General features: G+C 43.0%; 1 protein-coding gene across 3 annotated transcripts in view; it reads right to left on the bottom strand.

The window, feature by feature from the left end:
* Positions 1-27,742, bottom strand: part of PTPRG (protein tyrosine phosphatase receptor type G) — a 777,275-nt gene that overhangs the window by 21,561 nt on the left and 727,972 nt on the right. For all 3 annotated transcript variants that reach the window (XM_061396518.1, XM_061396519.1, XM_061396517.1), the window contains 10 exons: positions 19,223-19,319; positions 12,546-12,628; positions 12,224-12,358; positions 10,829-10,963; positions 8,520-8,692; positions 6,377-6,512; positions 5,746-5,892; positions 3,815-3,908; positions 2,850-2,926; positions 2,229-2,357 (listed from right to left, as the gene is read on the bottom strand). In XM_061396518.1, the coding sequence (XP_061252502.1) occupies positions 2,229-2,357; positions 2,850-2,926; positions 3,815-3,908; positions 5,746-5,892; positions 6,377-6,512; positions 8,520-8,692; positions 10,829-10,963; positions 12,224-12,358; positions 12,546-12,628; positions 19,223-19,319 (1,206 nt within the window). The remainder of the gene's footprint in view (positions 1-2,228; positions 2,358-2,849; positions 2,927-3,814; positions 3,909-5,745; positions 5,893-6,376; positions 6,513-8,519; positions 8,693-10,828; positions 10,964-12,223; positions 12,359-12,545; positions 12,629-19,222; positions 19,320-27,742) is intronic.

Genomic DNA, 27,742 nt, shown 5'->3' on the forward strand with positions numbered 1-27,742 from the left:
GAAATTCTCTAATTGGCCTTACAACTGCCAAAAGGAGTTAGTAATGGCAACCCATTTGGGTCTTCTTGCCTGGAGAACCCCATGGACAGAGTAGCCTGGTGGGCTGCAGTCCACGGGGTCACAAATCCCACAACCGAGCAACTAACAAAATGGTGGAAGAAAGGCAGAAAAATAGTTTTGAACACAAAACAGTAAACTAGGGAATAAAGGCTCAACTTGACAGACTATTACAAAGAAACAATGCTCCTGACTTCAGTAGGACCTCTGGTCTCATGGGTATTTTGCTTATGGATAAGGCACAGATGCCTTGGCCACAGTGACTTCTGGGCCATCCACAGAATCATGGTCTTGTAAAGTTACAGTAGTGATAAATGACAAAGCAAACAAAAAATGCAGAGACATTATCGTGTCCGGCTCCTTGAGACCCATGGGCTGTAGCCCACCAGGCTCCTCTGTCCATGGCATTCTCCAGGCAAGAATACTGGAGTGGGTTGCCATTTGGATCTTCCTGACCCAGGGATTGAACCCAGGTCTTTTGCATTGCAGGCAGATTCTTTATCGACTCAGCCAGGAGGAAAGCCCTTAGAAAACACTACATCTGACTTTCCACCTCTGAGCTATGAGCACGGACATGCAGGATTCCAGCATCGCCTCCGTGGGCCGGAGAGAGACCCGGAAGCGACAGGCCTGGGCCTGAAGCCTCGCTGTCGGCACAGCAGACTCACTGGATCCAGGCTCCCACTCGCCTGCCCATGCAAATGAGCTTGTGGGCAGAACCGCTTTCAGTGGCTGTCCTCTGTTCAGTGAGGATAACAAAACACTGACTCATCCAACAAATGCACGTTTTAACAACCCTAAATGCCTCCAATTTCCATATGCCAAACAGAATAGACCCCTATTGCCAGCTAATTTGAAAATTTACACTCCAGTTTTTAGCTTAAGATTCTCAACTCTGTTGCCATTCTATCACACAGAAGCAGTCTTGGTATTCTGAAGCTGGAGCAGAAAGCGACAAAGTGAAGTTCCTACTGACTGGGCACACAGTCAAACGCATGTCATCAAGACTAGGGGTTCAGTCACATGCTGTTCTTTGCTGATTAAAAAACTCACTACTCTTGACACTCAAGGAAGCAGATCGTTTTTGTTTTTGTTTTTACTGTGTGCTTCCATGTCCTCATAGTAACTTCTGAAGACCCAACTGATTGAAAACTTCAGGCAATGGGAGTGCAGCAGTAACACTCAAACTTGTTTTCATAAACGTGCCCACCCTTCTCCTCTAGGGTCTTAGAGACCTCAATTGTTGTTTAGTTGCTAAGTCGTGTCTGACTCTGTGTGACCCCCTGGACTGTAGCCCGCCAGGCTCTTCTGTGCATGGGATTTCCCAGGCAAGAACACTGGAGTGGGTTGCCATTTCCTTCTCCAGGGGAGCTTCCCAACCCAGGTCTCCTGCACTGGCAGGTGGATTCTTTACCTCTGATCCACCGGGAAGTCTGGAGACCTCAATAGGGAAGGACTAAAGGGAGGAGAAAGAATTAGTAGCTTAGTCGAGGTCTTTAAAAAGCACTGTTAATTTCCAACAAAAAAGTCTCTCCTTTTCTCCTTCCTTCCCCGTAACAGATCTGGCTTGCCTATGGAATGGGGGGGTAAATGATGATACATTATTAGTACTTTTGATACTGATTTTTTTTTTTTTTTTGGCTGGGAAACATTTCTATGATGTGGGGTTGGACATATACAATAACAAAATAAGGCAAGTGACTCAAATCATGGCTGTAATTATTTGTATATGCCCCTTGGCAAACTAGTTCCCTCAGTTTTCTGAGCTCCTAAAGGAGGTGAAGAGAGTACCTATGTCAGCAAGTTGTAGAAATGATTTAATGAGCTAATACATGTGAAAACAAGCTCATATAATCAATACATGTTGACTACTGTTACTACTAATTTGTTTTTCAACAGTGACAGGTAGCAACTAAGAGATCAGGGTCAGTTCATACACTAGTGAGGTTGGAGACAGAACTTTTTTCCAAAACCTTCTGTCACCTACTGTGTACAGTAGAGTTGAGGGGTTCTACCACCAGGAATCAGAAATCAAGGATTGGAGCAGACCTATGAAATGAGCAGTCTGCATTCCCTCCCCAGCGCGTGCAGACACTACAGCCCTATCGCAAGGTCATGAATGCGCGTGGCCTCACGGGCCCAGGAATGCAGAATAGGCACGCCTCACTCACCAAGCTCTGGTTGTCCGGCAGCATGACGATGATCTGCGCGTTGTGATCCCAAATCATCCTCCAGAAGTCCTTGGTGGTGTGTGGCAGAGGGTGCTGGGTTATAATAAACTCATTGCTCCTGTAATAGCCCTTTAGTTAGGAAGATGAAAAACCAGCGATTATGAGCGTCTTATTCTAACTCCACGGTAGTTAAACACATTCATGAAATAAGACCAGCATGGTGCTAACCTCACTGAAACAATCCAAAGAGGCTCTCAGTGCACTTGGCTAATTTTTAGATGTACTTCTGCTAACACGTAGAGACAGTTTTCTCTCCATGTCCTATTCACTTCTCATTCCCCCTGCTGTTTTTACTTAACAGTAATTTCAACATGTATTCCAAGACTAGATGGGTGAAATCAATAAGAAGATCACTTCCTTAACAAGCTTGTTTCTTAAGCATTTTTGTGTCCTCATGGATTAGGTATTCTTTGTTAAAGGTTTCCAGATACAGAAATCCCTCAAATTTTGATATTACACATCAATAAAGTATTTGAATAATCAAAGCCGCATAGGTGGTGTCTGCTCTTTAGCACCATTCAGTGTAATCGGCTTCACTTATAACTAACTGTTGACTCTCACCATGATATAAGAAGCATTAATGTAGTCCGTTCCTTTCATTCCAGGCAACGGTGCAAGACCCACTCGAGCACGTTCAGCTATGACAAAAAAAACCAAACACATTTGCCTTGGTTACCCACACACCATCAACAGTACCTTCTCAGAGTTACCTGATGAGCCATCGAGTCCCTGGGCTCCTGTTTCTTTTTAAGATTTACCTATGTTGTTAACCAAGCTAAAGCATTATCAGCTAAGACTGAATGTAAAAGGGCACTTTACACGTCTATCTGCATGTGCCCAGAGAGACGCAGGCATTATGGAAATAACATACAACTGTGGGAGACACTGTCTCAGCAGGTCACGAAGAAGCTAGAGACAAAAGAGGAGTTGAGGTCACTGTTGACCCTGGTCTGATGTTCCTACAATTAGACCAACATACTGCACTCTGCTCTTCCTCATGCCCTGACCTCTCTATCTTTCTGTTCAGGAAGCACTTAGAAAATCTTGGCCTTTTTCAATCAAGAGAATCTCTCCACCGATTCCCTATGTCTGTTTCTACAGCATACACACAATATCCTCTGCTGAGTCCCAAGTTACTTACATGATGGTCACCACCTATCAAGTGTCTTGGTCTCAGTTGACAGGATAATTTAATAATTGTAGTTCCAGTTGGACAGATTAAACCAGGACTCTCTATTTTCAGAGAGCATTCACGCCACAGTGACAATGACTTTACCTTTCTTTTTAGGGTTTTATGCTAAGACATGGTAGAAATAGCCTAACTCTTCAATCTCGAGGTGAACTTGAAGCTAGATTTCCTGTCCCATAGACACAGCAACTTCCTGGTGCGGACAGCTGCCCCTCCCATCTGTCCTATTTGTCCTAAGTATAACTTTCCCCCGTGGTGGTGGTTGCCTCTTTACCTAACACACAAAATCTCAAGAAAAGAAAAACACAGTCAAGTTGAACTGATGTTAAGATCTTACATGGCACGACTGAAGAGTTTCGGTTCTTTTCTTTGTTGCACTCTTTCTGAGCACTGAAGCATTCCACATATTTTGCATTGCACTGTGTGACCAGCTGAAAGAAAGGCAACATTTTCGTCCTCATTCAAAGGACTATATTTGTGCATGTGTTAACTTCCCGTGGCAAACATTTTTCTGTATGTACATAAACATCAAATCATACCTTGTGTCCCCTAAACTCAGAATTCTATCTCAATAAAGCTTGGAAAGACAACAGAACAAAAACAAAGCTATAACTGATAGCACCTGCTTGATGATCTGGCAAAAATGCCAATGATGAGATAACTGATGGCTTTTGAACGCTTCTGCACCCTAAGAACACTTTGTGTCTCACTGGTGGCACTTTTCACAACTGTCTCGGTGGACTGCGTCTTGTTTTACTTACTTTTAGGCCTTAGGTTTCTTGACGGCAGGCTCTATGTAAGCAGTATGTATTGAATACTGTGGATTTACTGAATGAATTCTTTGGATTTATTGAATTACTGTGGATTTTCCCATACACTCTCTACTAGAGTGTCTGGGAACGGTCTCCTGCTCTACAGCTACACTGTCCAGGGCCCTGGAGGCAGCCTGAGTTTCTGTTTCTTGTGTTTTCTTTCTAGGTAAGTTCTACACCTGTAAAAGAACAAACAACCCAGTCTCCTTTGATGAATTTTTTAAAACAAGGTATAAACAAATGTTTCAGGAACAAACGGCAGAATTTTAAAAATACTGGTACTCAACACTGCTATATTTAAAATGGATAACCAACAAGGAGGTGCTGTAGAGCACAGGAACTCTGCTCAGTGCTATGTGGCAGCCTGGACGGGAGGGGAGTTTGGGGGAGAATGGATACATGTCTACATATGGCTGAGTCACTTTGCTGTCCACCTTAAACTATCACATTGTTAACTGGCTATGCCCTAATAAAAGATCATTTTTTTAACAAAATAAATATTAATTTTTAAAGAATTCATTTTCAACATTCAAAATAAGACACTATGTCCTCACTATTAATTAACTGAATGATTTTTAGAGTGGGTGGGACATTATAAAAGGAGACCTAGAAATATAAAGTTGTTATGACTGAACCTGGTGAAATTAATCTATTTTTCATTTCATATCACTTGTTATCATTTGCTTGACAGTCTCATTTCTTCAGCTGAGATTCAAAGGAAGGTTTCAGTGTCTATGGAAAGTTTTACCGTGAAAATGAAAACTGCAGTGATTCATCTCATTCTTTTTATCTTGACACAAAATAAGAAATAGAACAATGTGCAAAAAAGACAGATTTTTAAAGTCTAATGAGAGACTGCTAAATAGGAGGCATTCAGTACTTTTGAGATAGCTAAACTGCTCTGACCTTAATTACTTTAATAGTTCTTATAGTCTCTCTTTTCACCTAATTTCACTCAATTCCATATAACCCTAACTGTCTTCACACCTTGTGCCCCTATCAAAGAGAAAAAAACCCCATTTAGGAAAAATTAACCTTTTCTCTAGTTTTGTTTAGTAAGTCTTTTTTAGTTTCTAAATCATCTACTGGGATAGTCTTTCAAAGAGCTCAGCTTTTAAGATAATGTCAACAAATAGCCGTTCTTCATAAGGGTAAGATAAATTAGGTCAGAAAATTTTTGATTGGAACAACAACATATTATGTCACTGTGGCCAGGGGCATGTGTTTATGTTCAAATAAAGTTGTAAACTGTACAGAAGAAAATATAGCAGGGCACTGTCTACTCAGACACCTACAGACAAGTCGCAGCTTCATTTTCCCATGTACTACATCTCAGGAGTACACAAAGTAATCCATCTCAGTCTAAACATTCATGCAAAAAACACATGACCCCTAAACTCGAGGCATTTCTTTACCTTCTTGCTTTTTGCCCAAAGAAATGTATTGAAACCAGTACCTTGAACTGTTTTTCCAGTCGTGTCTTGCCTCCTACTCCTGGTATGAGGATGCTATTAACGTAACTGTGCAGCTGACTGGAAGACACTTCAGTCTCCTTTCCAAGAATGGCTTCCAACAAGGCATCGTGGATGAAAATATACTGCTCCTACAAGGCAGAGGACATGACGGTCACCGAGGTGAGCTGTGACGGGACACCACCTGTTTCCTGCAGGAAATCTGCCTTCAAGGAGCTCCTCGCCTGGCAGGGAGCTCTCTGTGAATTCCCTCAGTACTCCCTTCCTAATCCGCCAGAAGCGGCCTGAGGGCAGGGACTGCGTTGATGTCGGTTCTGTACTCCACACCACGCTCCGAACATGCAACGGGGAAACGCGTGTTCACCGGAGGGCTTTAGAACCATCCCCTCAGGCCAGACAATGTTTAACTCCCAGAGCAACGAATACACAGCGCTGGGTACAGTGTCCCAGCTTCATTTCACATCCACACAGAAGTGGGGAACAACCAGATATCCTCGTCAGGACACCTTCCAATCCAAACCCCTGTAGATCTCTCCCAGCCGTGTCTGCTGCCGCTCCTTCACCCTTCCGTTCCAGCGCACGGAGACCCCACGGGGCCGCGCAGTCTCTCCTCACCTCAGTCTGGACGAGGTAGTTGCGCTGAGTCCTGATATGCTTCAGGAACCCCAGGACGTTGACTGTGCTTTTGTCTTTTATCTGCTGCAGCATGCTGTCAATGACGATGTAGGTGCCTGTCCGGCCCACACCGGCGCTGGAAGAAAGGCAGACCTCACCTAGCACACCTGCTGCTCGACCCCGGCATGGACCGCGGAAACCATCCTCCGCCTCTCTAAGGCCCTGAGAAATAACCCTGCTGTTCGGGGGACCCGGTGCAGGTTACGATGAATGGAGAGCATCCACAAACGACAAGAGGATCCTTCCTCCCTCTTGAGTCTTGATGAGGAGGGAAGGCTACCTTCATACCTTGCCTGAAAATAGAGACTATGTATACTTAAATAAAATATATATAAGCTACACACGAGCTTTCTTGGCCCTCCTTGTAGCTCGAGCAAAAGGATCTAAGTCCATGATGCCAGGGAGCCCAAGGCATCCCTCCTGGCAGCCGCATGCCCACACAGAAGCACTCCCGCGGAGGCATCATCTGGCTCTCCCGCTCCCCCAGCGATCCTGGGGGAGCCCATCGTCCTTTCAACACACCCGCTTTCTGCCCACCAGACTCCCCAGTGGGCTCAGTATTGGAAAGTTCCTGTTGAAAAGGATACTTTCCTTCCATAATCCAGAGGTGGGCTACGAAGAGCCCACCTGGAAAAGCCGACCTCTTTAATCCCACATCCTAACTGTTATTTCAGAAAAATAGGGAGACCTGAGTTCTGCTGTACTGAACAACAAACTTCTTTTGGGCAGAATCTCTGCTCCCATGCCCCTAACAGGTTCCCCGTCTGACACAACTCTGCTGAGACACGAGCTCTCTGGTAGACTCTCTCTTCTGTTTTAGTGACTGTAAATGGATTAGCAAAGATGGAGAGTTCCCGTGGCACTCTAAACAGAAGACAGGCTCCAACTCCCGCTGCTCTGTGGGTGCTTATTAGGGGAGCCGCCCCAAAGAAGTGCCAAGGAAGCTGTGCAGCCATGTAACACACATCACAGAGGCAGCAACATCTGTCTGAACGCCCAAGCCAAGCAATCCAGGATGGCTCAGGAAACTCAAACAGGGGCTCTGTATCAACCTAGAGGGGCGGGATGGGGCGGGAGATGGGAGGGAGGTTCAAAAGGGAGGGGATATATGTATACCTATGGCTGACTCATGTTGAGGTTTGACAGAAAACAAATTTCTGCAAAGCAATTATCCTTCAATAAATAAAAAAAAACACTAAAAGCATTTTTAAACAATCAGCTGAGGTTGATTTCCAGGTGGCTCAGCGTAAAGAATCCACCTGCCAATGCAGGAGACACAAGAGACATGGTTCGATCCCAGGGTCGGGGAGATTCCCCTGGAGAAGGAAATGGCAACCCACTCTAGTATTCTTGCTTGAGAAACCCCACGGGCAGAGGAGCCTGGAGGGTATGGGGTCGTAGAGTTGGACACAACTGAGCATTAATGTTACTATTTACTAAGGTTGTTTAAGGTACTTTAGAAGGTAAAACAGGCTTTTTATGTGCTTTACAAAGGTATTTTATTTGAGCTTATAGTACCTATAAGCTCAAAGCCTTTCACCCAGAAAATAAATACTATTCTTTGGAGAAACCCTACAGAAAAGCCATATTCAAAAACTCAAAAGCTCCTCAATGCTCTGTGGTGACCTAAATGGAAAGGAAATCCAAAAAACAGGGGATATATGTATACATATAGCTGATTCACTTTGCTGTACAGCAAAAACTAACACACACTCTAAAGCAACTATACTTCAATAAAAATTAAAAACCAAAAAAAAAAGCCTCAAAGTTTCTAGTGTGGGAAGTTCTAAACTTGTGTTTAAGTTTTTTATATATTAGGAGCTACCAACAATTGCCTTATAAAATAACGCTGGATTTTATCAATAATGAGATGGTGTTATAAAAACTGGAGACTCATCCTCTAAGAGTTCATTCTGTTTTACCCTCACAAGCAGCAGCTGCTTTCTTACTGTTAGAGGACTATAGTGACCTCCTGTAACCCTCACAAGTCTCAGTGGTCCCAGTCTGGGGCGGAAGACTCTAGTTTGGTGTCAGAGCAGTGGCAGGCCCGCAGCCCCTGCCTCCCTAGTCGGGCGGTCCTCACCTGCAGTGCACCAGCACAGGCCCCATCTCCGGCGTGCGGGCTGCCGAGGACCTCCTCACGAAGGTCAGCACTGGGAGGGCGTACTCCGGGACCCCCATGTCGGGCCACTGTGTGTAGTGGTACTGGATCACCACACGTTCATTCTGCCGCCCCTTGGGATTTCCCTTCTGCCCCTAAGAGAAAGGCAAGAAAGCATGTCTTTAAGCCAACAGTGGGCATTCTAGATAAAGATGATGTAAGGATGGCACGAATCCCAACCTCTGTTCTCATTTCGCCCTAACTGCTGATATCCTCTCTGAGGTCCTCTCAGGCCACAAATGAGGACATGACCCAGCTGGATGAGAAGGCTCAGATACCTCATAGAAGAGAATATGGTTTCATTCTGCACCAAGAATGAATGTTTCATATTTCATTTTTCTGGATCTGCTATCCAAAGAGCTCAGTAATTTGCCTACAAGATTTCTATTTCCTAGGTGCTTCCCTAATGGCTCAGCAGTAAAGAATCCACCTGCCAGTCCAGGAGACGCGAGGTTCTATCTCTGGGTCAGGAAGATCCCCTGGAGAAGGGAATGGCAACCCGCTCCAGTATTCTTGCCTGGGAAATCCCATGGATAGAGGAGCCTGGCGGGCTGCAGTCCATGGGGTCGCAGAGTCTGACACAACTTAGCAACTAAACAACAACTTCCATTTCCTGACTTCCTGCCCCAGCTCCTCTGACTCTGTGCCAGGACTCCCATTCCTTCTCCACTGTCCAGGCTGATGCAGGCACATGCTTGCAACCTCCAGGAAGTGTGGGGAAGATCCTTCTCAACGTCCAGAGTCCAAGGCAACAGTCAATTTATCTGTCCCTTTCAAAATGAATTTTTGAGAGTTGTTTTCCTTTAAGTGGCTGAACTTTTTACATTTCAACCACTTTGGTTGACAATCTTCTTCAAACAGATCAGTTTCTGTGATGTGTTCTTTATCATTATTATTATTATTACCAATACTTGTAAAATTTAAAAATGTTTTTGATGATTCAGGGTCATGAATCCATCGACATTGAACACTGTAGGGTGCTTGGCCCTGTGCTACAGGGCTTGGATGTCCTTGATTATCAATTCCCCAGTTACCTCTCCTTTTCCTTTTTCTTCCCCATTTTCAGTTCCTACTGTCAGTGTGCAAAACACCAGACATTCCTATTTGACATCCTCCTCTGATTTAAGGCATTTCTAAAAGAAGAGTAAGTGGGCCACATTTAAATACCTGAGGTGTTTCCATGCCTAATGGACATTATACTTCATGACTATAAACTGGTTATTGGTTAGCTTGAACCAACTAACAGCTCTGGTGTAGAGAACATAGATAAAGACAGTGCTACTGATCTTTATGTATAATACTTCTGCCATTCTTGGGAAGAAAAATACACATGGAAAGGACTGTTAACCCTGGACCATGAATGGGCTTCAGAGCCACTGAAATGGTATACAAAAACCTGAGTAAATGTGAATTCTTCTGGGGCAAGAGGCAGACAGTTTTATCGCATTCCCAAAGATGTCCAAGCCTAGAAAAAGAAATGAACCATTGCTACCAACAGCTGCCTACCTAAGCCTCCGCAGAGTAAGTAACACTCCACGCTGTCCTAATGAGCATCTGTCCTGAGTTCCTAGGACTGCTAGAGTGATCTATGAGTCTCAATGGGACAGTGGATTTTCAACAAGAGGAACTGAGAAAATTTAAAAGTGGCATTTCCACAAGGGTGATTCTCAGGATGGCAAGAGTTCTTTAGTGTTAAATCACATTAGGGAACACGACAGAGTTACATCGGTTTCCTTACTCTGGCACTCTGGGTACTTGTTTTCCTTGTAAATTTTTAAGGGGGAATTCAGGCTCATGTAGCATTCATTTTCCACACTGAATCACAGAATTTGAGTTTTGCAAATGTGTCCTTGGGACACACTTTGGGAAACACTGCTTTAAAGCTGTCAGACAATTAGATTTAAAAAGCTAAATTACCAAACAGATGCTGCCATATTTGCTGGTTACCAAAACCTCAGAGGACCTTTTGTCCCTCCCCCACTCCAAATGAAGCCTCCTTCATGAAGAGATTAAAGAACTCAGTCAGGCCAGTTAAATTCTATTATGTGCTTTGCCAATATCTTTCACACCATACATTGATGTCAATCAAGAGAGTTGTGAAAAAACGTTTCAAAAATACTTTTTAAAAAAAAAAAACCAAGTTGGTTATGAGAGTTGGCCTTGGTCGCACAGTGATTTTCATACTAGTTTAAAAAGAGACGCCCTGGCAGCCCACCCAACCCCTTCAATACCTTTTTCACTTTTGTATTTCTGACTGAGAAACGACGAACAGTGTAGCAGGCATGTACTTTTGTGCTCTTCAGGGTGACAATAATGTTTCCATACTCCTCACTGTTCTCGGTGGGCCAATACTGATCACATTTTCGCTGCAAAAAAGATAAATAAAAACAGTTGTAAATTATAACTACAATCGATACCACAATGCCACTGTTGGTAATACCACAATGCCACTGCGGTTTCAAATAGCACTGTTGAAACACAGGTACTCTCACCATGTGGCTGACTAAGTCAGGAATGAATGGGCTGCAGTCCTTGCAGGCAGCTGCGACCCCTGCAGAGGTTAATCTTGGGACACGTGTGGGCTAGATCATTTGAGGACTGGGCCTAGTATTTGTGACCATTCTGCATCTCACGATGTACTTTAAAGAGGGTCTAGGAAAAGTCCTGTATATTTGACCCATACGAAATGTGGGTAGGTTACCAAGGAAGATTAAGTATCATTTGGGAGGTTGGCCTGCATTCACAGGTAAAAGAAAAGTCCCTTGTGGGACTTCCCTGGTGGTCCAGTGGTTAGCACTCTGCACTTGCAATACAGGGGGTGCAGGTCGGATCCCTCACTGGGGAACTAAGATCCGATATGCCATACCATGTGTGGCTAAATACAGGAAGCAGGGAAAAAGGGAAAGTCTCTTGTAACTGTGAGAGCCTTTGTGTTAAAAACTGGTCACCAATTTTGACTCCACGAAGAGAGGCAGTAGTGATTCTGAGTAAGGGACTAGAGCCTGGGACCTTATTCTATTCATTCCATTAATTAATTCATATCTAATGTAAGTTCAAAATCCGATAACGTTAAACTATGACTCATCGTCTTTAAAAAAGATTCTCTTACAGACGGTCGAGGTGTTTAAGCAGTCTTTACTCCCCTGGATTTGAACTACTAGTATTTCCTCGACTATATGCTGCGTTTCTTCCACCGTCCCTACTTTTGTCTTTCTTCCCACTGTACTTAGAATGTCCTTCCTTCTCTTTTCACATCTGTGTGACTCTTCTGCCTTCTCTTTCATTGCTTAAATCTCACCTCAAACATTAGCTCTTTAAAAAGTTATCTGTACTATAGAATATGTCCATGCATTTTGCAGCATCCTCCTAATTAATACCTTATTCATCTTTTTTAAAAAGACTTTTATAAATGTATTGTTAATCTATTTGAGAAAGGCAGATTAACACCTAAAGATACCCTGTTCACCTTGATCATCATGTTTAACCCCCTCTGGAAAGTGCTCACTTTCCTGGCATGGTGGACTCTTCTCATTTCTCTAATCTTCTGGCCTTATCAAGTTTCTGCCCTACAGCAGACACTCCACAAGTAATTTTTTGAGTGAAGGTACATGAGTAAAAGTTCTTACTCTTCCTTTTTCCACAAGGTTCGTAATCATGACAATGATTCCAGTGTTTTGTTCCCAAATCATCCTCCAGAAATCTTCAAACGTGGACTTTAACGGTCCCTGGGTGGCGATGTAGGCTTTCGCTTTGTTGTAACCCTTCAAAGATGACACAGCACAGTGAGATGAAGGCAGTACCACAGCCCGGTTAATAATTCAAGCGCCTTCCATACTGAATAGGCTGTGTTTGTCATGAAAGCTCTGTGCAGTACGAAAACACATTCAACCGTCTCAGCAGCACGCTTCGTTTATCAGAAACAGGTTTAGGAAAACATTTCTGACTTACATCGACATAGTTTGCATTAATGTAGTCGCTGTGCTTAGAGTCTTTTCCTGGTAAAGGTCTTAACTTCACCCTACTGTGATCATCTATAGAGGGTAAGAAAGAAAAAAAAGCAAAAACAAAATGTATGATTCAAAAACTAGCAGCATTCTGAAGCACACAACAAAACAAAGAGGCAACGTGGCATCTTCCAGAGGGCCCTGGGGAAGCTTTTGGCAGAAGAACAACTAAAACATCAAAGCTACAGCATTGGGACCCCTCTGCATATCACGGGGACACTCCCACCGCATGCTCTGATCTGTGAGTGCTGATATGCAAGAAATGCAAATAGTGGTCCTTATTAGTTCATGTAAAATGATTCAAGATGCAACCCTCTGAAATTCCCTTATCCTACATTTTAAAACAAGTTTCCAAGATCTTTGATTACCTATGTTCCATCCCCTCTCCACTGATACAGATATAAAAAGGTGATTATTATATCAAGTCCAAAACATCAACTTTTAGGAGATGCCACTCAGCTGGACTCCCCACCACCCCAGCAGACCCTGAGTAACTGAGGGAACTGGAGCTTGCTTCTCAGAGTAATCTCAACGCAGGCATCTGAAGTCCGTGATCAGATTCAAGACCCACTTAACCTTTGCCTATGAACAAAAGGTGAGTGCTGATATGTGCCTCTGGTTGTCCAACAGAAGGAGCTTGCATTTATAAGGTAACAAACAGAAGAAAGCTGAGGTCATACTTTTTTTTCCCCCCTCTAGCTAGAAAGAGAATGGGCAAAAGCTGATTTACATTTCTATTTATAATCATGATCATAAAAGGCTAGTTCGAAAAGAAGTCCAATGAGTGGATTAGCATGGACATTACTGACCTCAGACTACTTCATGCACTTCTGGAAAGCCCTCCACATTCTTGAACTCTGAACTGCTTTTGTGCTGAGAAACGCACAGACTAAAGTGAATCTAAACAGGGGCTGCCTGTTGAATCTAAACAGGGGCCCCATGTGAAAATATTCTCTTAAGGCATCTGGATTCAAACTCTTTGTAGCATTATATTGTTATCTCACAGACTGACAAATAAGAACACATACTCAAGTTGCATTCTTCATAGTCAATCAAAAAGGTCAAAGACTGGCTAAAAAAGATAAATACTGGAGGTGGCAGACATGTCTGCTTTGAAAGCTGTCATGGTTCCATGAGAAAAGGCTCTTCCTATATTGTGCATCCAGCACCTTCATGGACTAATTCTACTTGTTCCATGACACTTCCACGCTATTCTCTGCTATATGAAAGCGTTAATATAGGGGAAGACCAAAGTGATGGCTGATGTGCCCAGAACCTGACCAAGGAGCCGAGAGAGTACCAAAACCTAACTCTCTGAACTTGTGAAAATAAAACACCCGATTTGAATTTGTGAACATTATACCTCAAGTAAACTTCTGAAAGTACAAACACATCTAACCAGAAATAGTGGTTTTCTGGCAAAACAGGATGACCCTTGAGCACATCACACAGAGTTGCTCTGACTTCCTCTTTGCTGCATACTTTTAGCTAAGGCAGTGAGGTCACTAGAAGTAGACGCTGCCATGGTGGAGAGAGTGATGTGGACATATGTGAGGCATATATGTGCATATATCTCTGCCTGACTGCTGTGGTCAGAAATGAGGTCTGTACATGGACAGTTCTTCACAATCTCAGGGAGGTGAGCCTTGACTGAGCTGGTCAACCAACGCTGCCCGAGTCAATCCATCCAAAGACTGGTGAGAAAAGAAAAGTTCGACTCTTCTTCCTTGTTCTCTTTTTCTCCTTCTCTCAGATAACTGAAACAAATACTCTTATTTAAGAAATGACTTTTAGTTCTTTTAAAACTTTTTCTAGAAGTAAAACTACACTCACATATGACATGAGGTTGTACATAGAAACCCTAAGGTCATATAAGACAAATCCACAGCTAACATCATACTCAAAGATGAAAAGCTGAAAGTTTTCCCTCTAAGATTGGGAACAAGACAAGGATGTCCATTCTTGCCATTTTTATTTGTCATGGTACTGGAAGTCCTAGCCAGAGCATTTAGGCCAGAAAAAGAAATGAAAAACATCCAAACTGAAAGGAAGAAGTAAAACTGTCACCATTTGCAGATGACATGGCATTATAATTAGAAAACCGTGACAGACTCCATGAAAAAAACTGTTAGAACTAATACATGAATTTAGTCAAGTTGCAACATACACAATCAACATACAGAAATCTACTGAATTTCTATACACTAAGAATGAATTATCAGAAAGATAAATTGAGAAAACAGTCCCTTTTATTATTGTCTCAAAAAGAAGAAAATACCTAGGAATAAACTTATCTAAGGAGGTGAAAGACCTGTATGTTGAAGACTGTAAAACACTGAAAAAGAAACTGAAGACATGAATAAATGGAAAGATATGCTATGCTCATGGATGGACTGGAAATCAATCTACAGATTCAGTGCAATCCCTATCAAAATTCCAATGCTACTTTCCACAGAGATAGAACAAACAATCCTAAAATGTGTATGGAACCATAAAAGAACTCAAACAGCCAAAGCAATCTTGAGAAAGAAGGACAAGGCTGGAGGCATCATACCCCTGGTTTCAAATTATATTATAAAGCTATAATAATTTGAAAAGTACTAGCATAAAGACAGACACATATATCAATGAAACAGACGAGAGAGTCCAGAAATAAACCCACACATATACAGTCAATTTATTTGTGACAAACAAGCCAAGAACATACGATGGGGAAAGTCTCTTCAATAAGTGGGGCTGGGAAAAATGGGCAGTCATATGCAAAGAATGAAACTAGATTACTGTATTACAGCACACATAAAAATTAAGTCAAAATGGATTGAAACTGAATTTAAGGTCTGAAATCATGAAACTCCTGGGAGAAAACAGAGAAAAAAGCTCCATGACGTAGGTCTTGGCAGTGATTTTTTTTCAGTCTGACACCAAAAGCAACAAAAGCAAAAATAAACATGTGGGACCACATCACACTAAAAAGCTTCTGTATGGCAAAAGAAAGCATCAACAGAAGAAAAAGGCAGCTTTACTGAATGGGAGAAAGTACTTGTAAATCATATATCTGATAAGGGAATGATAAGCAAAATATAAAAGGAACGCATACAAATCAACAGCCAGCAAAACCAGCAAGCAATTAAAACATGGGCAGAGGACCTAAATATACATGTTCCCAAAGCAGATCTATAGCTGGCCAATGGGCACATGAAAAGGAGCTCAACCACCACCAATCTTCAGGGAAATGTGCATCTCACACCTGTTAGAACGGCTATGACCAAAAAGACAAGAAATAAGTGTTAAACAACTGTTAGAACTAATAAATAAGTTCAGTCCAGTTGGTAAGATACAAGGTCAGCATACAAAAATCAATCACACTTCTATCCACAGTCTGAAAACACCAAGGAAACAATTCCACGCAAAAGAATAATATACTTAGAAATATATTTAACAAAAGCTTAATACTTGTAGCATACAGATTATAAGACATTGCTGAAAGAAATAAAAGATGTCCTACATAAATGGAGAGATGTCCTATCTTCATAAATTGGCAGACCTAATTCTGTTAATATGGCAGTGTTCCCCGTATCAGTCTACAGAATGAACATAATCTGTATTAAAATTCCAGCTGCACTTTTTATAGTAATAGGGAGATCCAGATTCATATGAAAAACAAAGGATCCAAAATAGCCAAAAGAATCTTGACAAAGAAGGCCAAAGTTGAAGGAGTCACAGTTTCCAAATTCAAAACTTATTACAAAGCCATGGTCAGTCAGTGACCAAGACAGTGTGACACTGCCATAAAGACAGACATACAGATCAGCAGAAAAGAAATCGAAGTATGGAATAAACCCTCACGCTTATGGTCAGCTGATTTTCTGTGGAGTGCTTAAGACAATTCATTATGGAGAGAAAGAAGAAACTTTTTAAAAAATGGTGCTGAGACAACTGGATATTAACACACAGAAGAATGAAGCTGGACCCCTACCTCACACTGTATACAAAAATTAACGCAAACGGGTCAAAGGCCTAAATGTAAGAGCTAAGACCAGAAGAAGCTGACCAAAAAAAAAAAAAAGGTATATATTTACGATCTTGGATTAGGCACTGGTTCATTACATATGACAAGAGCACAGGAAACGAAAAAAAAAACAAACAAACTGGGTTTCACCAAAGTTTTAAAAGTTGGTACCTCAAAGGACATTATCGAGGAAGTGAAAAGATGACATGGCGAATGTAAGAAAATATTTGCAAATTATATATATATTTGTATATATAATGTATAAAGAATTCAACAATAGAAAGACGAGTAAACAAATATAAAAACGAGCAAAGGATCTAAATAGACATTTCTCTAAAAAAGGCAGAAAGGTGGCCAACAGACACATGAAAAAATGTTCAACATCACTAATCACTGGGAAATGCCAATCAAAACCGCAACTACAGTGAGATACCACTTCAAGCTCATCACCATGGCTATTATCAGAAAAAAACCAAAGTAACGCGTGTTGGCAAGGATGTGGAAACACTAGAACCTGCATATACTGCTGCTGAGAATGTAAAATGGCGCAGCCACTTTGGTAAACAGTTGGGCAGCTCCTCAAAATATTAAACATAAAGTTACCATATGACCTAGGTATTCTATTCCTAAGTATATACCCCAGGGAACTGAAAATAGATGTCTATATAGAACCTTATACACAAATGCTCATAGCAGCATTATTAATGACAGAAAGTAGAAACAACTCAAATGTCCACTGAGAAATGAATAAACATGGTATATCTATACCGTGAAGTATTATTCAGGCATAAAAGCAACGCCCTGTGTACCTTTTAACAACATCATGCGGAGTAGAAGCGTCCAGACACAAAGGGCACGTACAGAATGATTCCATTTAGATGAAATATTCAGAATAGACAAACACACAGAGAAAGAAAGTAGCTACGTGGCTTTTAGGGACTTGGGAGCAGGAGGAATTAGAAGTGACTGCTCATGGATAAGGGGTTTCATGTTGAGGTGATTAAAATATTCTAAAATTAGACAGTGGTGATGGTTGTACAACTCTTTGACTATACTAAAAACCACTGAAATTAAATTTAAAATCAAATTATCTTGAAAATGGGTGAATTGTGTATGTTATATAAATTATATCTCACTGCAGATGACACCACCCTTATGGCAGAAGGTAAAGAGGAACTAAAAAGCCTCTTGATGAAAGTGAAAGAGGAGAGTGAAAAAGTTGGCTTAAAGATCAACATTCAGAAAACTATGATCATGGCATCCGGTCCCATCACTTCATGGGAAATAGATGGGGAAACAGTGGAAACAGTGTCAGATTTTATTTTTGGGGGCTCCAAAATCACTGCAGATGGTGACTGCAGCCATGAAATTAAAAGACGCTTACTCCTTGGAAGGAAAGTTATGTCCAACCTAGATAGAATATTGAAAAGCAGAGACATTACTTTGCCAACAAAGATTCGTCTAGTCAAGGCTATGGTTTTTCCAGTGGTCATGTATGGATGTGAGAGTTGGAACTGTGAAGAAAGCTGAGCGCCGAAGGATTGATGCTTTTCAAACTGTGGTGTTGGAGAAGACTCTTGAGAGTCCCTTGGACTGCAAGGAGATCCAACCAGTCCATCCTAAAGGAGATCAGTCCTGGGTGTTCACTGGAAGGACTGATGCTAAAGCTGAAACTCCAGTACTTTGGCCACCTCATGTGAAGAGTTTTGGGGGCAGGGGGAGAAGGGGACGACAGAGGATGAGATGGTTGGATGGCATCACCGACTCGATGGATATGGGTTTCAGTGAACTCTGGGAGTTGGTGATGGACAGGGAGGCCTGGCGTGCTGTGATTCATGGGGTTGCAAAGAGTTGGACACGACTGAGCAATTGAACTGAAAGTATTATTAAAAATCTGTCTACAGTGGTGTGTAACTTTAAACACACTATTACATGAAACTGTATGTACATTAACCATAAACATCTGTGCTCCTGCTCTCAATATCGAAGTGTGTATTTTAGCCAGTGAGTCAAGTCTCGGTGTCTGTGAAAAGTGGCCTTCCAGCCACAGAAGAGGCCTGTCCTCCTAGCAGCCTTGAGGCTCTGTAAGAAGAACTCTTATTTATTTGCTCCTAAACTTCCAGGGTACTCATGGCCCTGGAAATGTTTTGGACAGGACTAAACACGTAGGCCACAAGGAATGAAATAAACCAATTACCTAATTTTTGGAAAGACTGCTCTGAAATTCAGCTTCCTCGATTCAGCTCTCAGTATTTCCATTTGCATTAAAAAGCTTGGCTCTCATGGGTTAAAAACAATGTTAGGCTAGCCACGTGACATTAAACTTTGGTTCCCAACACTGGATATGAAATCACTTCATGTAAAAACAGTAAAGCTCAGAACATTTCCTTCGATCGCCTGATTATGACAACAGAGATCTGGCAGCTTCATGAAACACTAAGGGGGCAGAGGATGTCCCCAATTCTTCTTACACATTGTTGAAGAAGATGGGCCAACTTGCACGTGTAATGCCCTCTTGGCATCCTGATTCCAACTGCTTGCATTTCAGCTCATACCCAGCAGGAAGATTTCATTTCCTTGCAGTTGAAGATAGTTTAAAGTTTATTACTCACATGCTAAAATATTGATGTATCTGTTTTTGTGCTTGTTATCTGGATGATTGGAATGTTCTGCAGTGATGTTCATATCAGCCGTGCAGCGCTGGACTTCCTAGAGAAGGAAATATACAGGGAGGTTACCAAGATTTTTAGACATGCTTTTGGACGCTGAACAACAGCCAAAAGAAAGCAACTATAGACATCCAAAAGCCCAGAGCCTTTACTCACTCCCCAGTCACTGGCCACCATCACCTCCACAAACTCAACTTCAGAAATGAATACTAACGTATTCATAACAGATGTATGAAGGATGAAAACAAAATAAAAGGGTTTCATTCTTTACTAATTCATCCACCATCCATTTTATTCCAGATCTGACCTAGGCATGGGGATTACAGAAATAGTGTCTCTTTTTGAATATGTTGCAGTCAAATGGGTGAAACATATAAAAACATGATGATAGTCAAATGTGATTAGTAGAAGAGAGGCCTGAAGAAATGGATAGGAACACAGAAGGTTTAGATGGGAGAGAATTCACCTGGGTCTTAAAAAGATGAACAGGAATATTCTAGAAGAATAATCTCCAGCATGATGTGCAATATGCTTATATTATGGTCCTCACAGCCTTGTTTTATGACAGACTACCAAGTGACTGTCCTCAGCCCTGAAATGACAGTGTGTGTGTGCGAAGTTGCCTCAGTCGTATCTGACTCTTTGTGACCCCATGGATTGTAGCCCACCAGGCTCCTCTGTCTGTGGGATTCTCCATGCCAAGAATACTGGAAAGGGTTGCCATGCTCTCCTCCAGGGAATCTTTCTGACCCATGGATCGAATCCACGTCTCTTATGTCTCCGGCACTGGCAAGCAGGTTCTTTATCACCAGTGATACCTGGGAAGCCCTGAAATGACACTAATAGAACCTAAAAACTGTCATATCTGACTTACCCCATATATGGCTCTGATGCACTAATTTTTAACTCTGATTTTACTTACATGATCCTTCTTTAGAAAAACAGCCATGGGAGAAGCAACTCTCCTCTTCTATTACCTTTGCCATGGATAGAAACATCATCCATTAGCCTAATAAAAGATTGCTAAAAAAGCCAAATTTTTCTACACCATATGCTTCAAATCCCAAGAAACCACTGGTGCTAACTAATAAAGGAAGTCATTTGCAGTGCACAGCTGCGACAAAGAGCAGGGCAAAGTGACATGAGGGGATCAGGAAAAGCCTTTCACATGTGACAGATGTAACCGAGTTTACTTGCTGCGTGGCAAGTACAGATGATGTCCACAGCATGCTCATCATGCACAATGAAGAACAATGAAATCTATAAGGAACCAGTCGTCTTTTATATTCACCAAGTACTTAGGAGGGGCTCACCATGATCAAAGAGCTAAGGCAAAAAACAACAGGTCACTAAATATTCGGAACCATACTCACAGACACCTGATTCCTGGAGGATGTACAGGCACTTTTTCAGAATTGGGAGGCGTTCCCGGGGGAAGGAAGAATGAGAAAGAACAAAAGGAAGAAAAAGAAGGGGCTTCCCAGGTAGCTCCATGGTAAAGAATCTGCCTGCCAATGCAGGAGACATGGCTTTGATCCCTGGTCTGGGAGGATCCCACGTGCCACGGAGCAACTAAGCCCGTGCACACACCTACCGGGCTCTAGAGCCCAGGAACCACACCAAGAGAAACCAGAGCACTGCAACGAAGAAGAGCCCTGGCTCCTCACAACTGCAGCAATGAAGACCTAGCACAGCCAAAAATAAACACACAAAATTATGTATTAAAAAAAAAAGGGAGAGAGAGAAGGAAGGAAGGAAAGAAAGAAGAGAGAGAGAGAGAGAAAGAAAAGCCATATCCATTAGTTCAACACATCTCTCTGGAGAAAGTGTGCATTTCATGAGAGTGCATTATCTTTTTTTACTTTTACTAAATGTGATAAACTCTGATACCTGCTGTTCTATCTAAAATGGTTTATAACCTACAGTTTGGTGAATGCTGGTTTAAAAGGCCTGAAGGCTGCCTTTGGCTGTTCTCTCTAAAATAGACACAAAATGTGAGCGTAATTTAATGAGTCTGCTGTTTTAACATCTCTAGGAACAGGAGCAATGCTAGCCGTACTCAGAATATCTGCCATTCAGGATTGCCTTGAAAGCCCAAGGTGTACTCTTCTGAATAGTTTCAGGGGCAGAAAACCTTTGAAAATGGATTTGTATTCTGGAAGACATTAATTCAGCCTGTACACAAATCTGTGAAATAAGCTGACATGCTTTGGTTCCTGGGTTCTGAAGGTCAAACCTTTGGCATGTACCTCTTCTGGGCTGAGCTGTTCAGACATCCTGTGCTGAGATTTCAGCTTTGAGTACTTTAGTTGGAGATTTGCCTTATTGATATTTTTTTCCCCATTGTGTGACTCTGACCACACTCACTGGACTGAGGTGGGGCCTCTATTACAGTCTAATGCAATTGGCTGAGCCTGTGTGGGAGCAGCTGTCTGTACTGTTTAAAGCGGCCATTCAATATGGCCAATCAAACTCTGGGCTATCTAAAACCCTTAGTCTGATCTGTCGCCTCTATTTCACTTTTCCAATTATGTGAATGACAGAAAACAAGGAATGGTCATAAATAATGCTAAATCTGATTTTACGAGAACCCAAGGGGTTGGCCTACGGCCTTCTGATTTTGTCTTGTGGATAATAATGTCATCTGTAATTCCTTGCAGTACCGCCTGGTTCATTTAGATGCTGATAATATCATCTGATCCTGGAGTGCTTTTTCTCCAGCTGAACTGGCATTTCAAAGTTAATGTGATTTTAATAGGTGTTAAGACCCTTTGAAGTGACACTGGCCAACAGAATGTGTATAGTACAGTTACTTAGTCAGTACCCAAATAAAAAGTTTAAGATTTAAGCTTGTTTGCACTTTCCTGTCTCTATAACAGAGCCGGAATTCTCAAAATGAATACTATGCGAATGACCAGGACACACCACCACCAAGAAGAGCCAACTGAAAACAAGGGATCTACAACAAAGCATAACTTAAAAAAAATGAACCAAAAGAGAAAAAAAGAAAAATACAAGTTGACAGATAGAGAGTTCTTCAGAGATGATATGGGCTGCTTCACCTCGTGCCTGGAGCTGTGGATGGAGGAGGCTGTCCTCCAAAGGCACATGCTGACCTCCTGTCCTCCCATTCAGAAGCTTAATTGGAAAAAAAGAAAAAAAAGCCGAAACAGATCTAGAAATCTTTCAGGTTACTCAGCTTCACAATGAAGCAAGCTGAGAAGGAAATACTTTGGACCTGGTGACCAAGGGTTAGGCCAAGCGTGTGTAACAGCCTTAGTGTCTGAGCTCAGGCCGCCCCCATCTACGTTCAGGGGCCTGTCCTGCACGAGAATAAGTCAGGACCACAGCACAGTGCTTGCTGAGTGTCGGACAGGGAGCTGGCCCTCATCAGGTACCAGTCACACCCTCTGCCAGCCTCTCCTCCCCTCTGCTCAGGCGACCACTACGGCCACACTGGTTTTCTTCAAAGGCTGCTTACCTATGTTCTTCTCTTGCTCAGACACCTCTTAGAGAGATTCCAAACCCCCGAGTCAGGCTTTCAGGGCCCCCACCTATGTACCTCTTCCTTCCCAACACCGGACAGTTTTAACTCTGTGCCCTTTGAACAGCCTGTACAACCTCCTGCTCTCTGCTTCACAGCAATTTTCCTTACCCAGGATAGCCTGTGCTCCTCTTCATCCCCCTCTAAATCCGTATGTCTTTATCCCAAGTGTCTGCCTTACCCTCCAGAAAATCAACCTATCTCTGAAGAAACTATCCCAGTGTCTGTCATCCTACAGCTGGTCTATAAAACAGAATTATTTTTTCCTGTACAACTTGGCTAACACACTTTTTTCCTCACTCTTCATAAGAGCCTCAACGTAAAAACCTCAGCTTCATCACCTATGATTTCTTTCACGATAAGGGTTTACAAAGTTTTCCTTTGGGTCATATAAGACCCACCCCGGCATTCTGTCACTGAGGCTCAGGAAACTGCCAACCTGCAGGCAGCCTTCTTTCTGCAGTTTTCCACCTCTGTCAGGAACTCCCGCGTATGTGTCATCAGCAACAACGGAACTCTGCATCTTACATAAGGTAATTGTGGCCACTGGCCCCTTGGTGCCTGGGCTCAAGGTGGACAAAGCTTTGTTCTCTTGATTTAAGATGAGCAACCGGCCCAAATTCAGCTGAGCTGGAGTTAACTTTAACAGACTCGATCCCCCAAAGGATCTTGTCAAGAGGGTATTGGACCTCTGGCCTCATCTCTGCACTCCACTTTTAAGCCTGTGATGCTCCTGACCTCTGCCTATTAATTCTGCTGACCCACAGGGCCTTGCAGCTCCCCTGATTTTGAAAGATTATTTGCTAGCACCGAGCCTCTGGAAGACTCCTTGATTATGACCTGGGAGGCGGGGGAAGAGTGAGGCTGAAGTCAGCTAAGGTAGTCAAGGGAATAGTCACTGAGCACTATCCTGACACCAGGATTGATGCTATTTCCAGGGACTGCAAAATCTGCTAAAGCTATAATGTCCCCAGCTTTTTAACAGCCTTCAGAATTTATCTGACAAGGACAAAAAGCTTGCATTCAGTATCACCTCTAGACAAAGACTCAAAATTACCAGCAGATCATTTCTCATTCTCCTTAAGCAGCAAAGTTCTGAACACATGACAGGTATTCACCATTTTTTTTTTTTCCCATTTCCCTCCACAATCTGAAAACAAGATGGGGCAAATAATAGAACTTTCGCGGAAAAAGCCAATCAAAATTCCTAGCAGCCTTTCTCCTCTGCTTTCCTGGCAGAACTTCATTCCTGGATTGGCACTTCTTTTGCTCTGACCTCTTTCTGCATTAGCTGTGTTCACTCTGGTCTCCCCCAACCAGAATGAACTCTCTGAGGGCAAGTTCTCTGTCCAGCCCATCTCTGTGCCTTATAAAACATCCAGAGAATAGCAGGTACTTAGTAACTGTAGAATGACTGGCTTCAACGCCTTTTCATGGGCAAATAGACCCTGATGCTGGAAAGATTGAGGGCAAGAGGAGAAGGGGAGGACAGAGAATGAGATGGTTGGATGACATCATGGGCTCAAAAGACATGAGTCTGAGCAATCTCTGGGAGATACTGAAGGACAGGGAAGCCTGGCATGTTGCAGTCCATGGGGGCACAGAGTCAGACATGACTGAGCAACTGAATAACAACATGGGCAAATATTAACTGTTAAGTGGTTTTCTCTATAATCTTAAGATTCGTTCTTGGACTAATTTCAGGCCTCTATTCACAAGTTATGTAAGATTTTTGTAAGTGAGATTCTCAGCCCTTTGGGAAGGCTCTAGACCATGAAGATCATGTATTGGGCTCCCAGTATTCTTAGTTGTGGGATGGGGTGGGGGGTGCGGTAGCTCCTTTATTCTAACCTCCCTCTTCTACTTTTTTTGCCAAGGAATTTACTGGTCCGTCAGCTGCATGATCAGTTTTAGACAATCACTGATCATCTTGGTTAATTCTCCTTACTATAGGATACTACTTACTTAAATGGAGAGTCTGGATGGCCTTAGGGCTAAACATGTGGGCTTGAATCAGAAAGCTTTGGTCTTCCTGATCAGAAAGTGGTCCTACTGCTGGCCACTTCATTACTGAACTAACCAATGCCTCAGTCTTCCTCATCTGCAAAATGGGGACAAAACAGCTCACAGCTCACAGGGGTTATTTCTGAGGAATGAGTGAAATAATCTGAGCAATGATGCCAAGCAGATATCGGCTGTAATTACTCCATGTAAAAGGACCCGGAAATCTGGAGCTGAGGTTTCTACTCTCTTAACACGATGAGGGTTTTGTTTTATTCTTGTTGAATTACACAAAATCTCTTGTCCTGACCTTATTTTTTTTTTTTTTTTTTTACAGTCTATGACTATCTCTTGTCTATAAAATAGCCTTGATAAGGGAATCTCCTTGCGGTCCACTGTTTAGGACTGCTGAGCACTTGGGTTCAGTCCCTGGTCAGGGAACCGAGATCAAGCTGCATGGTGCAGCCAAAAAAACCAGCCTTGAGAGTTTGTTAAAGATCCTATTACCATTTTCCTTTTTAGCAGAGCTATGTAAAAGGAGCACTACTGTTTTAAAATACTTCAAATTTCTCCTAAATTTGAAGGCCAACAGTACAGAAGTAGGCTTTTCTACCGTCTCATTTCCTTCTCTGCATGAGTGTCTTACTATTCTTTTTGGAAGAAAGGATGTTCTTGCTAGGGTGAAGAGCCCTGACTTGAAACCTTTCAAACTAGCACAGACTGTGAAATAACAATGATAAAACAAAGCCACCCATCTCCCCGCCCTCCCTGTTCCAGTCCCAAACATACCAGGTGACAAGCTACAGACTTCAATATAGGTGACAAAAGCTACAGCCGCAGTAATTTTTTTTTAGGCTAGAAACAGGGTACAGATGCCCAGGACTTGTTAAGAGGCGTGATTTTGATGCAGTGAAGCCCATTTTGAGTCAGAGCCAGTTTACAGAGGTGTAGCTGATTATTTTGAATAATTAAATGGTGTCAAAACCAGCTGTGATGAATAGCACTGGGGTCTCAAATCATAAATAATTGAGAAACTGGAGCTGCATTTGATCATCCTGATCAAATTCTCGTCTCGAGAGGATGAATGTTTGTCCGGAATACCATCAACATTGTTAAATGCCTCAATATTCTTGCTCAGTCATCCAGCCAACAGTCAATTGAACTAAATCACTCAAACACCCCACACATGTGCTGTCCTCATGAATGCAAAATGTCTGACTTCACACCATGTGCTCTGTACTTGGACAGGCACCTTTTTTTGGGTCAGCATCTAATAGCCGCATTAAGCACTTGACATGTGTTTTTTGCTTTTTCCAAGAAACATATGACTCTGCAGAATACGTCAGAGGGGTCCTTCTCTCTACCATCTTTGCTCTGCTTCTGCTCCAGAAATAAAACAAAGAACCAAAAAGCTAGGAGAGGGACTTCATTTAAAACAAGTTGTCAATATAATTGCCTTTAGGATGGCCTTCAGGGACTCCCAAATTTGCATAGAAACAGGGCTTCTGGTCTTCTTTTTTCTCTCTCCTCCTCTGTGAGAAAATAATTGAGCCTCCCAGCCGTATGGCTCCTAGGTGATCTCCAAGGGCTTCCCTTCCATTATTCCAAGTGGGCCCCCAGACCAATTTTGTGAAAAGAGGTGGGCAGGTTAGCACCCTCGGCGTCATTTCCATTTTAAAGGAGAAATGAGACAGAAAGGAACTGACTTACCCACAAAGCTAGAAGACAGCTGAGCTGCCACGAAAACTTGGCCCCCTCAGCACCGCTCGTGCTGCCAGAGATGTGCCTCAGTGAAGCGCCTCAGTGAAGAAAAGGGCAGTCTGTTTAATAGCTCCTCATTGACACCCTGTCACTGCCGAGCTGGCGCGGGACCCGGAGCTGGCAGGGCGGTGTGCGCTGCTCTCTACCTTCCTTGTTCCCTACACACCAGCTCTCAAAACCAGGAGGCTCTGCTCACCCATGTCTCCTCTCCAGGGCTTAATAATCGCGAAAACAAGAACAATCCACTTTTGCACGGGCTTAACTGTTAACGGAGAAGGCAATGGCAGCCCACTCCAGTACTCTTGCCTGGAAAATCCCATGGACGGAGGAGCCTGGTGGGCTGCAGTCCATGGGGTTGCGCAGAGTCGGACACGACTGAGCGACTTAGCAGCAGCAACTGTTAACCTAGCTCTCTCCAGGATGTTCATCATTCGTTTCTGCCAACATGCTTGGGGTAGGAAGTGATGTCGCTGCCATTTTCAAAAAGGAAGGATGGCGGGGGTGGGGGGTGGGGGGGAGGTGGCTTCCCTGGTGGCTCGGTGGTGAAGAATCCACCTGCCAGTGCGGAAGACACGGGTTCGATCCCTGGTCTGGGAGGATCCCACGTGCGGTGGAATCGCTAAAGCCTGTGTGCCACAACTACTGAGCCTGTGCTTTAGAGCCTGGGAGCCGCAACTACTGAAGCCTGCACACCCTAGAGCCTGTGCTCTGCAACAAGAGAAGGTGTCACAGTGAGAAGCTGGTGTATCGCAACGAGAAAGTGACCCCTGCTCTCCATAGCTAGAGAAAGCCTGTGAAGCTACAAAGCCCCAGCACAGCCAAATAAATAAATAAAATCATAAAAAATGAGGAAACTGGGGATCAGAGGTGAAATGACTGGCTCCAGAATGATCATGACTGGTGGAGCCGGCATCTGACTCCTCAGACTGACAACCTGGGGTCTCCCCTACACCATGTGCCTCCCAGAACGGACGTGGAGTTAGGAGCCTGTCCTCTGCATGACGACTGCTGTCCCAGTGAGAATGCAAAAGACACAATCTGAGTCTGCCTCTTTCCTTCCATTGAGTCTGTTCTCTCACAGAAGTGCACGTTCAGGAAGTGTGCAGGCAACTCTCTTTCACCTCACTTGTACTGGGAAAGGAAGGCCTGTGAGAACT

The sequence above is a fragment of the Bos javanicus genome, chromosome 22 (genome assembly GCF_032452875.1).
Source record: "Bos javanicus breed banteng chromosome 22, ARS-OSU_banteng_1.0, whole genome shotgun sequence".
In the NCBI taxonomy this organism is placed as follows: domain Eukaryota; kingdom Metazoa; phylum Chordata; class Mammalia; order Artiodactyla; family Bovidae; genus Bos; species Bos javanicus.